The 16,187-nt window shown below is 41.2% G+C and overlaps 3 protein-coding genes across 3 annotated transcripts in view; 2 read left to right on the top strand and 1 right to left on the bottom strand.

The window, feature by feature from the left end:
- Positions 1–268: 268 nt before the first annotated feature.
- LOC306967548 (uncharacterized protein C7orf57 homolog) lies at positions 269–5,986 on the top strand (the record flags this gene model as incomplete). Its single annotated transcript, XM_079562631.1, has 7 exons — positions 269–286; positions 428–587; positions 861–957; positions 1,759–1,897; positions 3,109–3,185; positions 4,103–4,200; positions 5,956–5,986. 7 exons carry the CDS (start codon positions 269–271, stop codon positions 5,958–5,960), a joined length of 594 nt encoding a protein of 197 aa, XP_079418757.1. The 3' UTR covers positions 5,961–5,986.
- Positions 5,987–6,229: 243 nt separating this feature from the next.
- On the top strand, positions 6,230–9,043 carry upp2 (uridine phosphorylase 2). Its single transcript, XM_079563193.1, has 7 exons — positions 6,230–6,563; positions 6,637–6,751; positions 6,823–6,981; positions 7,061–7,175; positions 8,189–8,398; positions 8,475–8,621; positions 8,700–9,043. Exons 1-7 carry the CDS (start codon positions 6,511–6,513, stop codon positions 8,840–8,842), a joined length of 942 nt encoding a protein of 313 aa, XP_079419319.1. The 5' UTR covers positions 6,230–6,510; the 3' UTR covers positions 8,843–9,043.
- Positions 9,044–12,253: 3,210 nt separating this feature from the next.
- LOC306967746 (coiled-coil domain-containing protein 148-like) overlaps positions 12,254–16,187 on the bottom strand; it is a 43,490-nt gene continuing 39,556 nt past the window's right edge. The window contains exons 12-14 of the mRNA XM_079562916.1: positions 14,109–14,226; positions 13,561–13,695; positions 12,254–12,455 (exon numbers count right to left, since the gene is read on the bottom strand). Coding sequence (XP_079419042.1) covers positions 12,312–12,455; positions 13,561–13,695; positions 14,109–14,226 — 397 coding nt within the window. The 3' untranslated portion in view covers positions 12,254–12,311. The remainder of the gene's footprint in view (positions 12,456–13,560; positions 13,696–14,108; positions 14,227–16,187) is intronic.

Here is a 16,187-nt window from a genome sequence, read left to right as displayed (position 1 = left end):
GTAAGTTCATACACACAATGTACAAAATAAAGAGGAGAGGTTATGCTAATGCGGTTTAACACACGCTCGACTAGCTGTTTTTTGGTATTGTTGCCCTTTGTCGGACTATATATGCACTTCCTTTATGCTAACAAGCTAATTTAGCGCTGAGTCAGGATCAGGAGAATTTGACAGTCTGGCGTTTTGTTTATCTTTCTACTAGAAACCCACCTATGCCCACGGATGATGACCTTCTACTAACCAAAAGTGGCAAGTATAACTTTAGATCATGGTTAGCAAAGCTCTTGTTAGCATGCACTTTGCAAAAAAAAAAGAAAAAGAAAAAGAAGTCAACGTTACCCATTGTTTACATTAGGTCTTAGGCATGGCATTTTTTTTTTTATGAATTGTTTTTGGTTTGTTTTATGCTTGTTTTTTTGTGACAGAGGAGAAAGACTTTCTTTCAGTGAATGGCCACATCTCACAGATCCCTGGCCTGTCTCCGATACTGAACGCCTTCACTGATGAAAGAGCACGAGGGAGGAGAGCTGGGGTTCTGGAGGGGGATTCTGAGTATGTCAAACTGGCCAAGCAAGGAGGACATAAAGGTATGTGTCAGTCGCCCATCCCTCGCTCTCCTGCGCATAGTTGCTGACAGTGGGCTCGTAAAGCTTTAAGGTCTCTGTAAATATTTGTATTTTACTAGCATACCTACAGTACATGACCCCCAAAACTACCATGCCCCAACTCTATAAAGTAATTGGCACTTATGATAGTATGGAGCAGCCAAAGATTCGTGCGATTTATCGGAACGACTTTATTGGACGACAAAGGGAAATTCTTCTTGTTGCTTTTTTCTAAAGGTTGTTTTTGTTCAACAGGACTACTTTGGCACAAGGAATCTGCGACCTCCAGCCCTCAAGCGTATAGGGCTCCAGACTGGTTCTCACTCGCTGCTGAAGGAAATGGGAGTCCACGGTAAAGAACCCGAATATACCCGAGCATCTTACAGTTGCCAAAACAATGAATGTAGCCATGGAGGAACTCACTTAAAGGAACAGGCCACAGTTTTTCCATACTGAGATATGATCTTACCTGAGCTTAGACGAGTTGATACGTACCAGTCTGGTCTTTCTGCGTGCCCGTGGAAAACCGTGGTAGCTTCCAACTTCACCCCCGTTTGGAGCCATAGGAATAAGCTGGGAGAGGCCAAACGCTATCAACATCTTTGGTCTTTGAGCATGACTGCACGCACAAAGACCAGACAGGTCAACTCGTCTAAGCTCAGGTAAGAACATATCTCAGTATGGAAAAACGGTGGCCTTTTCCTTTAAGTGTGAATGATCATTTGAGTAGTTTACACTGTAATGTTCTATTGGTTTACTATTATACTGCCTGGGATTTTACTGCAGTATGATGACACTAACCCCATTTCTAATAATGGAAATTCTAATCCGAATGTTAACACTTTTACTATATTTAAGCTGTTGCATACATTGCCAAGTCACCTTAGCAAAAAAAGTTTTCTCACCCTTATATTGTATGCATATGCTGATATGTCATTGCCGTTCATACAGAGCGTCTCCAAAACTTCAAACCTTCATTGCAATTGAGTTTCATGCAGTAATGAGTCAGATTGAGTTTATTGACAACGCCAGGGGAATCATTAAAAGTACTTCATGCATCTTCGCCAGCGTTAATCTCTGCTACTTTTTCATCTTTTCATCCTTATTTGTCAGCTCGGAGTTTATTCACACCGCGCCTTTCTGTTTGTGACAGTCTCATTAACAGCGAACACAAGAGAAGCCCCAGAGCTTTTCAGCGCAGAGAGCCACCCTTTGGGAGTGATAATATGTCTGCTTGGGAGAGGGATGATAGCAGCAGCGGCGGTGGCGGCGGCGGTGGTGGCACAGAGAAGGTAAACAAAATCTATCCAGTGACTCTTGGATCTACTTTACAAAGTTGCTGATTAATCTGAGTGACTTTGTACGTTGATTTATGGTCGAATGATGAGTCTAAATCAAGTTGAACTAGTAATTTGAATGGTTGCAGTTAGAAATGTGTAAAGACTGTACTTTATAGGTAATATTGTGGCTCCCCTTGAGATGTTAACGTGTAAAAATCCTGTTGACCCTGTTGTTTTGATCAGTAGTCTTCAACGGGTGCAGCTTTAAGATCCGCCTTCCTTCCTTAAAGCAGTACTAAGTAACTTGTTTACCTTAATAAATCCTTTCTGTAGTCCCTGTGGGGGTAATACAAGTGTTAATGGGATGATTGAAGGGTCTTTCATCTCCCCCTGGTGTCTCTGGCCAGAAAACCATGTTTGCAACTTGACTGCCACCGGTCCTGAGCAAGCAATACACACTAATGGAATCACGAAGAAGAAGCTAACATGCTAACGGGCAAAGCTAACTGCGGGCTAGCGTCACTTTAAACAGTATTTACAGCCAAGTTTGAGTGAAAAAAAATATTTCCATTGTATAATTGGATGCACAGTAACCCTCTCTCCCTTCGCCTTTCCTGTCTACTCTCCAAGACAATTAATAAGTTAAAAAATCGTAACTTGCTACTACACCTGCAGTTGCACTTATGGCCTCTAGGGGGAAGAGTTACTTAGTACTGCTTTAAGATAAGATGAGAAGCAAATAAAAATAATATTAGTATCAATTTATCATTAAAAACATTTGCAGTTTGCTGTATTTTCTCACTGAATTCTTTTGATTCAGGCAGTGATTATACATATATATTTGTTCGTTTATTTGACAGGGACAGTACACACTAATGAACATTTCTGTAAATGTGTCACTGTTAGCTGCAGACCTAGCTTTCAACTGTTTTCCCTGGGCAAGGTGACTGGTGCCATCAACAATTATGAAGCATTTAGAAAAATGTAAAAGATAGTTGTTCGTCAAACAGTCAGCTATCAAAACAATTGATCAATGCCTTTATTTTAACAGGCGTTTGACACACTAAAAATGGCCCCTCAACCCACGTTTGGGTCCTGAACCACCACTTGAGAACCATACATATCAGGGCAAATATGTTCTGAAATGTCTGGGAACTTAATTTAAATGCATTAATCATATTGTATCCTTATGTGTCACATATGCCTGCCTTTGCACTTCACAGAATAACAACATCCCAGACAGCCAGACGGAGGAGAAACTGCCAAGTCAAAAATTAGAACGCAGCAAGTTCAGGCGGATGTAAGTGTCTGTAGCCACTAGATGGTGCTGTTGTCCTGCGATGTCTTGCTGGTTTCAATACTCATTATTAGACAGTTGTATTAACGCATCATAGTTCAGAAAGTAAGTTATAAAAAACATGTTGTTATGCAAAATAAATGCAGGTATTGCCTTTTCAATCAGAATGTTGTGATTGGAAAGTATGTGAACTGTAAGCTTTTAAAGATTAAACTGTGCACCACTGGAAACAAAAATGTTTGGCTACCCGACATTTTTTTTTTCCTTTTTTTTTTCTTCTAGTTACAAATCCTGTGACCTTGTGTATATTATTTACAGCCACATGTTATGATGGTAAACCTGCACTTTGCTCTGAACATTGCGGTTTGTCTGCAGTTTGTCTCTATTTGCTTGAGCCGTGCCCCAGTTACACACTGGATTTGCTAAATTCTACACATTTTGTTTGTTTGTTATGGTAGTTTTTCGAAGACCATGTCTGTGTGAAATGTCGGGAATTTGCACAGATCCAGTCACACACAGTTCACCTGATTATTTGACTTGGCCACAGCTGTTCTGCTCTGTTTGAATTTGCTACTTTCCGGACAATCAGTGACTTTTTAAACACTTCTGTGCCCTCCTCTGCCCTTAGTTTGAGCAGAGACGATTGCTATAGTGTATTATTTGTCATGCGTCAACTCTTTACTAGCGGTTATGTAAGTGTGATGTAAAGAACTGTACTTTTGTTCCCAGATAAAATTCGCGCATCTATGTCGTGTCGGGATTTGAAGGCGTGACTATGCACTTTTAGCGATATACATGGACATAAAAGGCACAGTTATTGACCTGGAGTGTACTTTGTTGTTTGAGTCCATGTCTAGCACACAAACTGAATGTTCCAGTGCCAACCTTAAATAAACATGTTTTAAACTTTCTATACCCAGAGTCTTTGACAAGAAGCCTGCCCCCGTGGACATGTCGACACTGTTGAGTTTTGGCTATGTGGGAGACTGCAAACCTGCTGCCAGCGCTAATGTGTCAAGTATGTAAAGCACAATCTGCAACCTTTTATTATTTTTTTTAAAGCCACATTGCGGAAAATTCCAGGGTATAGGCCAGCGACACCAAACATTATTCGAATTATTATTTCAATCAATCAATTAATCAATCAAATTTTATTTATAAAGCTCTTTTCATACCGAAAGGTATCACAAAGTGCTTTACAGATTACAACATTTAAAACAATGCGCCTGGGACAACCTCCCATACATATATTTTATATATTAGGATTAAAAAAATAGATAAGCTAAAAGGGTGCTCTTAAAAACATGAACGTTCTCTGCAGCCCTGAGCTCCTCCGGCAGGTGGTTCCAGAGGCGAGGGCCGTAATATTGGAAAGACGCCTCACCATGAGTCTTTTTGTTGACTTTAGGAATAACTTGGAGACCCCTGCCGGAGGAGCGAAGGGGCCATGAAGGTTCGTAAGGTAAAAGCAGTTCTGAAAGAGAGAAGGACCAAGACCATTAAGACATTTGAAAAACATTAAAATAACTTTAAAATCGATCCTGAAACACACGGGGAGCCAATGCAGCGATTCTAAAACCGGTGTAATGTGGTCCCGCCTCCTGGTCTTCGTCAGGACACGAGCTGCTGAATTTTGTAAAAGTTATAGACCTGAGATACTCTTTTTGGGAAGAGACCAGAAAGCAGGGATTACAGTAGTTGATACGACTGGTGATAAAAGCATGCATGAGCGTCTCCGTGTTGGCCCGAGAGAGAATGGGGCGGACTCTGGCTATGTTCTTAGATGGTAAAAACCTATCTTTGTGATATTTTTAATGTGTGGAATAAACGCCAGCTCAGAGTCAAAGATCACGCCCAGGTTCTTCACCTGTGAGGAAGGATTAAAAGACAGTGACTGTAGTTTGGGTAAAAGTCTCTCTCTCTGGGCCTCAGGGCCGATGATTAACATTTCAGTTTTGTCCTGGTTAAGCTGGATCTGCTATCCAGAATTTGATATCTAAAATGCAGTAAAAAAGTGCATCTATTGGCCTGGTGTCATCTGGAGACATGGAGATGTATAACTGTGTATCATCAGCATAACTGTGAAAATTGACCCTGTGTCTCCAGCTGACATCACCAACAGGGAGCATATACAGATTAAAAAGCACTGGGCCTAAAATTGAACCCTGGGGCACACCTAGCTATTTGGCCTAGCTAAACACATTGCCCTCTTTCCATATTCAGTATTGTCATTTTGTTGCATATGAGGACCATTGTTTATGAAATGGCCAATAATCACAGGTCACAGAAGTAATTGGGATAGAGAGATTTATACTACAGCACCTTGATACATTGTACCAAACTTAATTTACACAATGGAAGGACTTGTATTAGTACTTTGTAGGTACTTAATGTAGGGCACGGGACCCTTAGGGTTCGAGTTATATCTTACATTATGTACCTATGAAATACTAATACATATTAGTCCATTGTGTATCTAACCCATTATAGGTACAAGTTACACATAGTTACAGAGCACATTATATTGAACTAAATTTTGTTCGGCAGAATCTAATCCACAGGAAGAATTGGTCAGATTTGCACACAGAATAAATCCATAATAATTATAATAACAATTATAAAGAAATGTGGTTTGAGAATGATCCAGACCCAAATTGTGCAATGTGCATTGTATTTAAAAAAAATATGGAACTGAAAAATGTAACATCATTGTAAAACTTCTTCAGAATACTATTATATTGCTTCGTTTAACAGAAAACTTCTCTTTCCACAGATTAGACGACCAGTGTGCGGAAATGCCCCGTCACACAGCAGCATTTGTGCTTTGCTTGATGCACGAGTTAAATTTTGTGTTGGTCCATTGCTGTAAATAAGGACATGATTTGTTTGTTGCTTTTTTTATGAAATTGAATAAATATTTTGTAGTTATAATAAATATAAATCGATACAGCCAGAATGTCTTATTTCATAATACGTCACATATGACAACAGTAGTAACCCAAAGCTAAAATTCAATCCATTTCTTCTTCTTGTTTAACTCGTTAACGCGTTATAGCCGCATTTACGTCACTGGGTCTGTTTTGATCGCTGTGGCTCCTTCAACTGTGATCCAGCAGGTGATTGCTCCCTTTCTGTTTGTGTTGGGGTGGTGGGTGTGAAGGAAGGAAAACTCCTCTTTTTACAACCAATCGGTGCACAGATAACGGGCTGACCCTATATAAGCCGGGCATTGACACTCAGCTCCTATTCGGATAACGGCGACAATTGACAAGAAGCTTTGAATTGTGACTATTTTGGAAGTTTTGGGAGAACATTTTCATCGACAATCATGGCTCCAATTCTGCTGAACTGTATGGGGACTGAGCACAAGGAGTTCATCCAGTAAGTGTTTTTGCAGCTTTCATTTCATATTGAGCTTAAAATGTTTACTTTACTTTTTAATTCCACTTTTTAGAGAACCTGCTATTGTGAGAAATCCCAATCTGCTCACAATGGAGGAGGATATTCTCTACCACTTCAGCCTCGGCACCAAGACTCATAATCTCCCTGAAATGTTTGGGGATATCAAGGTTTGTAAAGGCACTTCACGCATCAAATTTTTGAACTAAAAACACTTGCTCACTCACAATCTTCCCTGTAGTTCGTGTGCGTCGGTGGCAGCGCAAACCGCATGAAGGCGTTCGCCCAATTCATCCACCAAGAGCTCACCCTGCCCGGAAACCCCGAGGACATTCAGGACATCTGCGAGGGAACGGACCGCTACTGCATGTACAAAGTGGGGCCAGTGCTTTCCATGAGTGTGAGTATGCAGCGCAAATACTCGGATCCCTGTGTTACCTGCTCGTGTTTGGGAACTAAAAGTCTCATCTGTTCAACAGCATGGAATGGGAGTGCCCTCAATATCCATCATGCTGCATGAGCTGATCAAAATGCTGCATCACGCTCAGTGCCGTGACGTGGTCCTCTTCAGACTTGGTACCTCTGGCGGAGTTGGTGAGGGATTCATGTTTTTTTTTGAAGGGCTACACAGGCTTAAATATTTGTTAGGAATACCTGTGAGGGTCCAAAGTCCACCCTGCTTTAAGGCCAAGGCTTGGTTCTACTCTTATGCCTGACTGACTTGATTTAGTCCATTATACTTACTTACTTGATCGACATACAGCACTTTCATAACTTCATGTAATCGAAACGTCATTTAGGCTTTACTATAGTGTCCTGGGCCAGAGCAAGACAATTCATTCACCTGGCCCACTCCAATTACACACATCTCTAATTGCAATAGGCAGGGCATCTGGCGCCATACGACTGGTTCCCTGTTCAGGACTGAATATGAGAAATCAGCTGACCAACAGTGGCGCACATGGTTAGCACTCTCGCCTCACAGCAAGGAGAATACCCTACCACTAAAACATGTACAGTAGGGCTCCCTTTGGGGCTAGAACCCCCCTGCAAAAGAGATTCTGAATCTTAGCCTGACTTTTCTGGTAAATGAATGTCAAATGATGGAGAAAAAAAAGATAGAACATAGGTCATATTTATTATTATTATTCATATCTACATTTAAAGTAAGATTACAAAATGAGGAGAGGGAGACAAATTTCAAAAGTAAACAATCAAGCCCCTCCCTCATCTTGATTAGAACTGAAAGCCACTCCTAGTAAGCAAATGTAGGAGAAAGAACAACATTTCACCGGAACTGATTCACAGGAACGCTCGTCTCATTGGGCACAGTGATGGCACCGGGGATTCTGATTGGCTGCTGAAATCAGCAAAAGGAGGGACTTTCGTGGAAACATAATTATTTGAAATTACTTGCGTTAGGTGAAATTGCAGACTTAGCGGGTCAATTATGCGCAATCTGAAACATTTACATTTACTAAACTTACAGACTGTCACTTTAACCGGCTATATAAGAATGTACAATAGTTTCCTCTGGAGACAGGACAGCGGAGATGGGTATTCCTATCATACCAGTCATATTAAGTAATCCCCGTCTTTGCCTGCAGGCCTTCCAGCAGGGACTGTGGTCATCACGGAAAAGGCTGTGGACTACTCCTTCCAAGCCAAGTTTGAGCAGGTCGTTCTGGGGAAGGTCATCACCAGGAGCACCGAGCTGGACGAGGGCGTGTCCAACGAGCTCCTGCAGTACTCCACTGAGATCCCAAACCTGCCCACCGTCATCGGGAACACCATGTGCACCCACGATTTTTATGAAGGTTTGTAGCAACAGCTTTTGAGGCAGTGAAGTGATTCCTATGATTACGCTCTGACCCGTGTGATGTCTTCTCCCAGGCCAGGGCAGGCTCGACGGGGCACTCTGTTCCTTCTCCAATGAAGACAAGCTGGAGTATTTGAGAAAGGCTTACGACGCCGGAGTGAGAAACATTGAGATGGAGTCCACGGTTTTCGCCGCGATGTGCCGTGTCTGCGGACTCAAAGGTACAACTTCAAAAGCCACGCAGTATATTCAAAACGTTGCCTCCTCGGTGTTGAACATGCGTTTTCCGTCTCCCGCAGCGGCTGTGATTTGCGTGACATTGCTGAATCGTTTCGAGGGAGACCAGATCACGTCTCCTCACGATGTTCTAGTGGAGTACCAGCAGAGACCTCAGATGTTAGTCTCCTACTTTATCAAGAAACGCCTGGGACTCATCGCCTAATTTATTCAAATTGTGAATATGTAAACAGAATGCACTTTCCTTGTCTATATGTATATTCAATGTAAATCTCTATATTTTAACTTTTTGTACTTTGTTACAATGAAACGCTTTGGTGCTACTGTACGGAAGAGATCAGTTGTATTAACATAAGTAGTATTGTACATATTTGTATGCTTTGAGAATTTCTGTTGTTAAAAGTCGGCGAATTGTAAATGGAACTTTGTACTACAATATTAAACTATGTACTTAATATAATATATTTTAAGGACTGTATCACTTTGGGTATGTCAATAAACTATTCATAGAAATGACATGTAAAGTTGTAGTTTCACAGTAATTTGAGGAAAAATGTGTTTTTACTTGTAAGTGAATAAAAAACTAAAGTTCTTTCGTCATTCTGTATTATTTTTAAAGCCACACTTTGCAACATTTGACCTCATAATAAAACACGCTTTATTTGACTACAGGTGTTTTTATGGGTGAAACGTTGTTGTTGCTGCTTTACTCTGATGACACTTTGCCAAACGTGAGGTTAAAATACATTGGGTCCACTTCCAAAAGCTGTTCTTTTCAGCTGAGCATTAGGACTGGCATGCGTTTCATTTCATTTTTACAACTGTAATTTCCACTTACTTCTCCATTCCATTTCACAAATACCTTCCCCGTCTTATGTAAGTTCCCCCGTCAGTGTTGGCAGATGGGACGAGGACATTGTGTAACGAGGGACAGGTTATGTGATCAGTCGTCCGTCTGCCTGAGTGCATTTCCCCCCCCTCTGTTGGAACGCCGTCCGATATGGTATGTGATTAAAGTGCAGTGTCCCGGGCTCAAAGCCAAAGCATGGGCGCTCTTTCACCCACTGACTCCACCTACAAATCTATACAAACATTTACCATAGAAGTCAGTGTTACCTCATCGAGTGTTGACTTTCTGTTTCTACTTATAGCCACACCAGATGTTCTGACAGATGCTGACTTAGGATGTTTTTTTGGGGTAAGGTGAATATGTTAATTAGTAATAGGTTGTTGTTCACGTTCTACGATTTCATCAGGTGAGGGTATCAGATTTAAGAGCGGAGGCCAATGGAACTGCGGGAGTGGAACTGTAAGTGGAGCAAGTATATAATGATGTCAACACATTAAAACCACTGTGCAAGCCTTCATTTCATTATAGGTGTTTTCATTGGTGAAATATATACTTTTAACTTCTTATCCCCCGCCTTAACCGAGCACATTTTCTCCTGTTCAGCTTTACCCAAGAGTAGATGAGTTTCTTACAGCCTCGTTTGAAATCTAAGACCTGCAAAACTGATCAAAATTGATCTTTTTCCTCGCTTTGTTGCTGTGTTGTTGTCACTTTTTGTGTGTGTGTGTGTGTGTGTGTTTTCACTCTCATTTTCGTCTCGTTTACGTCCCCTTTTTGGTGCCTTTTCATCCTAATTTTTGTCACAGTTTAGTTGCTCTTTTGTGGCTTTTTGTTGTGTTTTCATCCTCGTTTTTGCCGCTTTTTTGTTGCTTTTGTTGTCATGTTTTTGTCTGCACATTTTCCTCTCGTTTGTGTCACTTTTTTGTCGCTTTTTGTTGTGTTTTCATCTTGTTTCATCCCATTTTGGTGCCTTTTTTTTATTTGGGTAAAGCCAAACTGGAGAGAATGTGCTCGGTTTAGGCGGGGGTTAAGAGGTGAACCTTTTCTGAGAGCAGGTTCAGGTTTTCTCAGACATGACTAGTACTTTTCTGGCAGTGGGACACCACCAGATCGTTTTTATGGAGATTTTGCTGCTTTGTTTTTGACAACAGTTGGCAAACATGGGGTTTTAATACATTAGGTCAGGGTTCCCCAAATAAATCAGCTCGAGGTTCACAAACCTTTCTTCCGTAACCTTCGACATACAGTATGTTCAGGGTCCGGACATCATTGCTCTTGAAACACAGGTTGTCTATTTACATAGCAGAACTGATTAATGAATAAAAAATGTTTCCATCTTATTTAAATGTTATTCAAAGCATATTGAGAGGATAAAAAGGCTTTGGGGGTCCGGACTAAAGTCTCTGGAGGTCCGGATCTGGACCCAGGTCCACCAGTTAGGGACGCCTGCATTAGGTTCTCTTCCAAACAGTGTGTTGTAATAACCCGTTGTAAGAAGCATTATGTCTAGCTAATCATTATGTTTATATGCATTAAAGCAGTACTAGGTAACTCTTCCCCCTAGAGGCCATAAGCGCAACTGCAGGTGTAGTAGCAAGTTACGATTTTTTAACTTATTAATTGTCTTGGAGAGTAAATACTACGCTGACAGGAAAGGCAAAGGGAGAGAGGGTTACTGTGCATCCAATTATACGATGGAAATATTTTTTTTCACTCAAACTTGGCTGTAAATACTGTTTAAAGTGACGTTAGCCCACAGTTAGCTTTGCCCGTTAGCATGTTAGCTTCTTCTTCGTGATTCCATTAGTGTGTATTGCTTTCTCCGGACCGGTGGCAGTCAACTTGCAAACATGGTTTTCTGTCCATAGACACCAGGGGGAGATGAAAGACCCTCCAATCATCCCATAAACACTTGTATTACCTCCACAGGGACTACGGGGAGGATTTATTAAGGTAAACACATTACTTAGTACTGCTTTAAGAACCGCATTAGCGTCAGCAGCTTAGCGCTTATCCTACTCTTCCTGGAGTCTTTTTATATTTTTTATATATATATATATTTTTTTTTACAACAAACACCTCTTTACTGTTCTCAATCAAGAACAAGAAATCATGATCAATCCAGCAATATTTTCAGATCCAATAACGAAATCAATCCACCTGACGAAATGTTTTAGAAGAAAAAAAGTTGATATTTGTGTGTATTTGACCTTGTAGCGATCCAGAAGTGAGTGATCAGCATTGCGCCTTTACTTTCCATCATGGTGGTCTCTACAGAGCTCCAGGATCAGTCAGCAGTTTTGGAGGTTTTCTGGTGAGAGGGTCCGTCAGCAGTGAAAACCTTCCAAGCAATTGATCCTGGAGAATACTGTGATTGTGAAAGTAAAGACCATGCTGACCACTCATACAGCTGCTGGGTACACAAGTTTTTTTTTCACATTAAAAGTTGCATAATGCACCTTTAAGAACTCTCCAGAATACTCATGCACCGTGACATCATTTGAGTTGCTTCTTAAAGCTATAAACTGTATTTTTTAACTGTATTAAACACTGCCCTTCAGAGTGTCTAAGTAGCAATCTGTGTTTGTAGTCAAAGGCAACTATTGGTGAAACATTGTTAGAAAGTTATTCTTACAATCATCTGCTTTTCACCCAAAACCAGGAGAGTTGTGCAACACTAGTTCTAAAAGCCCATTTTAGAGCCACTCATGCAGCTATTTTGTGCTTGACCAAAACAACATTTGGCGCACATTTGGAATTCATGTTTATTCATATATTCAGTTCTATGACAGCTCAGTTTTCCGGTGACGTATAAACTGAGCGATCAGAGTTTAAGTACAGATTTGGTGTCTTTCCTGGGAGGTTTGGGCGGTGGGATGGCGAGCAGGACTTGTCGGGCGTACACGGTGTTGTGCAGACCAGCCTCGCGCAGGGCCTGCTCCACGCGCACCCTCGGATCAGACACAATCTGGAAAAACACAAGATATTTCTCCAAGTCGATAACACATTGACAGCTTCTGCACGCCCCCACATTATCGGTGTTTGCTTTATAATCTTATGAGTAACTTCAACGTTTTAAAGCGTTGGCGGAAGTGGGGAATTATTAGTCACAATGTTACACAAGAGTATTACAGGCCAGGACTACACAATGGAGGAACAATATCGAGACAAGTATCGAGAAGGATTGCGATTGTGAACCGTAAGTGTGAACAAATATAAACAGCTACACTCTATATATTCATGTAGCAAAAAAAAGCTCACACAATCTCTTCTTCTTGATGTACAGCCTGTGATAAAAAGGCCCCCATCGTGAAAGCAAACAGTACCTGACCTCTCTTGCATGTCGTGCACTGGTCATTCCCACCCAAGTTTAAAGTGAAGCAAGGCCACAGTGGAAGTAGGAGGCCCGTATATGGGACAATGATAAGAGCCAAGTGACCACAAGAGCGGTCAAAAGGTCGAGAGCTTTAAAGGGAAACTGCGTAATGTAACAGTTGTACTCGTCATATAAATGTTTTAGTCAATTGTAATAGATTCTAGGAATGGCAAACTTTGGCAAAAAAAAAATTAAAATCACAAAATGCCACAGTCGCATAACACGCAAAATTATCCCAGTTCAGGAAGTAACACGTGACAAAATACTGGCAAAAGATTTACGCAATGTTCACGGTAAAGTGTCCCAAAGTCCATCAATCTGAGCGGGAAACTCTGCGCTAAAAACAAGCTACGGTAAGTTCCACTTTACACTGCTGTCTTTCCCGTCAATGACTTGTTATTCTTTTTCCCAACTGAGTTCGGGTTTGGAATGTTATAGAGAGTAAGCACTTCAAAACATTTTCATGAAGCACATTTTATAATTCAAAATGTTGACACTAATTTGACTTCTGTTTCCATCCTGTGACATCATCTGCATAGGCTCCTCCATTTCAGGGGCATATACTTGCACAACATTATCCATAGATTAAGCTTAAACCAATAAAGAAATCCGTCACTAGTACATTTTATGTGAACAATAACGTTCACATCAAAATCTCCATTAGTTAGGAGCTTATATGCTTTTAGATGTTCCTCACCTGTGAGTCTGTGTACGTGTTGATACTGTAAAGAGGTTTATGAAGCTCAAAATCATTCGCATTCACGTGTCGACTCCTCCACGCCTCTGTGTCCGCCATCAACCTGTCGGGATCCGCCTCAGCCACCACTGCCACCTGAAACAGACGTACTAGTCTATAAGTCCTTTACATACACATGGGAAATATAGCGCTACTACTACTACAACTACTTGCATTTCGATATGTGGCGACATTGGCTCAGGGTGTTTAGGGTGTTATTAATGACACAACACTCTCTTCTTGTGATGTGTGTGTGAAAGATTATCATTTGTGGATCAAACCTGGGACCTTCGTGCTATGATATAATGTTGATAATTACGTCAGTTTAAGATCTGCTCTATTTCAGACAGTTTTTTTAGACAGTGTCCTTTAGATTTAGCAGCTAGCGTTGAAAGGTGAAAGTGTATTTACTAACGTACTGTGAATCTTTTCTGTCGCCCTGCTAGAAAACGTATTTCCTTACCAGAAGATGGCAGTGTTGTTCAAACCTAAGTAGGCACTTCTCACACCTGGTTTCGGAGAGCCTCCAGACGCCTCTCTCTCTCCTCTTCTTCTTTCTGTCGCTCCGCCTCCCGCCCCTCTCTCTCCTCCTGGCGTTTCTGAAGCATCTCTGCCCTAAACTGTACCCTGGAGACAACAGAGACAGAGGATACACACATATGAACTAAAAGTGAACTGCCCGGGGGCTGACTGACAGAGCCCGTCTAGAGCCTGTCTGACCAGCAAAAATACTAAAACGCAACAAAAGTCCAGAGGAACTAGTCATTTTCTGCCTCTCACACATTTGAAAAAGACACAGACAATGGAATCGCCAAGCTTTGGTCCAGTGACTGCTCAGCCTCTGTATCCACTTATAGTAGAAGAAAGTTAGTTGTAGTAGCAGTATAACATTGGTACTGGATCAAAGGGCTGGTGACGTGCTCCCTCTGGGTGAAGGAGAGTGATTGTGCGGGGATGAACCAGGCTCCAGCTGCAGGAAGGCAGACATGTCAGACTGACAGGCCCAGACCCACTATTATCTCATTGTACTCTCATCGCTGCTAGTAGGTCAAGAAAAGCCAAGAGAACATTGTTTGGTAAGTGTGATACTGTTACTAGCTAGAAAACATGGTGGTAGTAATATATCCAATACTTACTTACTTTGTTTGCTACACTTTATCTTATGTGCCATCTCTCTTATGCCGCTTGTATGAGGTTAACACAAATTGGTGCTTTCTTCCATTTGCCTTGTTAAAACTCCGTGACCGAATTCTTGAAGTTCTGAGCTTTCAAATGCATACCCACAAACTTCTGCCTATATGTTTTAGTACTATTTTTCCCAAATGAAAGGGAAAATAAATGACAAACGTACTTCCAGCCAGACGCTCTCATTTTCTTAGTCTTTGTTTAAAATAGGAAACTTAGTCTTAGGCAGGGCAGGACATCAATAAGCAGCTCGATGCAGGTAGGCCAGTCACGATAACAAATTTGAAGTTTGATATATTGAGGTAGGAAAGTATCGCGATAAACGATATTATTGACTCTAACGATACTAGACACTGTCAACTCTCAGGCATAAAAATGACAGTAAACCTTTGTTCTGAAAGTGCATCAAGCTGCAATAAACATGAAATATAATGTAACTCAATTAGCCTCCGTTAGAAAAAATGCTAATATATGTACAAACGATAAATATCGAGCCCAAAAATACATTGTTTATCTGTTATTTATTGAATGATAAGTCGATATTGTAATTATTGTGACAGCCCTAGATACAGGTCAATTTTGTGATGTGCCAAAACCTGCCTAGTTGTTTATCCCATCCTTCACCGAGACTCCTTCTTCCCAGTACCCATTCCCAGCATTTCCCCAGGCAGCGTTGGCATTTATAGACCTTTTACATTCACACAGTCTGAGCTCCAGGACCATCAAGTGCTTTTTATCTGGTCCGCAGCCCCTCAAGATACTTGCCTATGCGGATGCTGCCGGGGCCCCATTCTGCCGACACTGTCACCCCCATTATCTGCCTCTACTTCAGCCTTAGAGGATCACACAGCACATAAACTCACACAGATTAGGTCAGGCCGGAGTGACCCGCTGTAAAGGTTACAGCGATAAATAGTTGTTTATTCATTTTATGGTGGAAGGAGATAATCATTTTGGTGTTCACGTATCCAGAGGTTTACGGCTTGTTGTTGCATAATGGTTAACTGCTAAGATTATTACCGTAGAGGACACATCCTCCTTGTACTTCAGGGTGATTCGGATTGTTTGTCATAGCTAATGTGTTGTGTTGACGACATTGTAAAAGAAGTCTTTAAACACCACCGACTACCCCCCGCAAAAGACGTTAAAAATAATTGTTTTAGGGGTTTTTTCTAGTTTAGACAAGGTTTACTCCCAGTTTAGGCTTTATTTTTGAGTATCTCACTTTTTTGCTGCACTTTCATCATTTTTTTCTCACGTTTTTTTCGTCACATTTTTGTTTTCTTTTGTAGAGTTTTAGTCACTTTTATGCCAAACCGGAGGAAAATGTGCCCAGTTCAGGTGGGGGTTAAGAGGTTTTAATGTGTTTGTTGTGTTTGCTGTCCCGGGGATTACATTCGCTT

Source organism: Gobius niger, assembly GCF_951799975.1.
Source record: "Gobius niger genome assembly, chromosome: 9".
In the NCBI taxonomy this organism is placed as follows: Eukaryota; Metazoa; Chordata; class Actinopteri; order Gobiiformes; family Gobiidae; genus Gobius; species Gobius niger.
The sequence above is the reverse complement of the archived record's forward strand: the minus strand, read 5'-3'. Positions and strand labels throughout refer to the sequence as shown.

What these genes read in the sequence shown, in the direction of transcription:
- upp2 (XM_079563193.1), top strand. Translation starts at nt 6,511, where the DNA reads ATGGCTCCAATTCTGCTGAACTGTATGGGGACTGAGCACAAGGAGTTC. An exon ending in GGCCAGTGCTTTCCATGAGT is followed by an intron (nt 6,982 to 7,060) that starts GTGAGTATGCAG and finishes TCTGTTCAACAG; the next exon opens with CATGGAATGGGAGTGCCCTC. An exon ending in CCGTGTCTGCGGACTCAAAG is followed by an intron (nt 8,622 to 8,699) that starts GTACAACTTCAA and finishes CGTCTCCCGCAG; the next exon opens with CGGCTGTGATTTGCGTGACA.